The sequence below is a fragment of the Dendrobium catenatum genome, unplaced genomic scaffold, assembly GCF_001605985.2.
Source record: "Dendrobium catenatum unplaced genomic scaffold, ASM160598v2 fragScaff_scaffold_908, whole genome shotgun sequence".
Taxonomy (NCBI): domain Eukaryota; kingdom Viridiplantae; phylum Streptophyta; class Magnoliopsida; order Asparagales; family Orchidaceae; genus Dendrobium; species Dendrobium catenatum.
The window spans coordinates 866,416-867,687 of NW_021319370.1; the positions used below are offsets into that span (position 1 = coordinate 866,416).

General features: G+C 45.0%; 1 protein-coding gene across 1 annotated transcript in view; it reads right to left on the reverse strand.

Moving 5' to 3' along the window:
* Window positions 1-487: 487 nt before the first annotated feature.
* LOC110112530 (uncharacterized mitochondrial protein AtMg00810-like) overlaps window positions 488-1,272 on the reverse strand; it is a 3,057-nt gene continuing 2,272 nt past the window's right edge. Inside the window, exon 2 of the mRNA XM_020844787.2 lies at window positions 488-1,233. Within this exon, the coding sequence (XP_020700446.2) occupies window positions 488-1,233 (746 nt within the window). The remainder of the gene's footprint in view (window positions 1,234-1,272) is intronic.

Sequence of the window (1,272 nt, forward strand, 5' to 3'; positions counted from 1 at the left end):
TAAAACCTGAAATGAAGAGGCTTGATTCAGGGGTAAAGGATTTCAACCAGTTTTTCTTCTACAAACCATAAAGACATAGAATGTTCGTGTTAGTTTTTATAGCTTGTACTGAGAGCATAAGCAGGAGAAAGAACCAAGAACAAGAACCGGAGAAGAGAGCAGTACAGGAAGAAGGAGAAAGGAAAAGTAGAAATCTTATTATTTAGAAATGAATACAATGCCAGAGTTTATAAAGGAAAATAATGGTATAAGCCGTAAATACAATCACATAAATACTAATATGTATAGCATTCTAATATCGTCCCTCAAATTAAGCATTCGAGGATCGAATGGTTAATTTGTTTAGAAGATCGTTGAATCGTGTGGTGGAGAACGGCTTTGTGAAGATGTCAGCAATTTGATCTTTGGAGGAGATGTGGACCAATTTGATATCGCCGGCACTGATCTGTTGTCGAATGAAATGATAATCTATCTCTATGTGTTTTGTTCATGCGTGGAAGACCGGGTTCTTTGCGATTGCGATGGCGGAAGTGTTGTCGCAATGGATGGTTGTAGGAGACGGCTGCGGAAGATGGAGCTCGGCGGCTAGTCTGCAGAGCCAAATGACCTCCGATATGGCCGCGGATAGAGCCCAATATTCGGCTTCGGTGGATGATTTTGCGACCGTAGCTTGCTTTTTCACCGTCCAAGATATGAGATTCGGACCTAGGAAGGTGCAGAATCCTGAAATAGATTTGCGGTCCGAGGAGTCCGATGCCCAATCGGCGTCGGAGTAGGAGTGCAGCTCGAGCGACCCAAGGGAGATGGGCAGGCCGTACGAGAGAGTGCCGTTGATGTAGCGGAGAAGACGTTTGAGATCTTGGAAGTCTTGATCCGTCGGGTGTTGCATATGTTGGCAGACGCGGTTGGCTGCGAAGGCGATGTCCGGCCTCGTGATGGACAGATATTGAAGCGATCCGGCGAGTCGACGGTAAAGAGTTGGATCATGGAATGGCTGAGTGTGCTGTCCGATCTTCTTGGATGCGGGAGCTATAGGAGTTGGGGCCGGCTTGCTGTTTTCAAAACCTGCTTCAAGAAGAAGTTTTGTAGCATAGTGTTTTTGTGATAAGAAATAACCGGTGGTGGATTGAATTACCTGGATACCGAGGAAGAGAGAGATGTTTCCTAGCTGTTTGAGGGCAAATTGAGACCGCAACTGTTGTAGTAGATTCTGGATTGTCACGGGATCATTGCCTGTTACTAAGAAGTCATCAACATAAATGAGAATAAAAA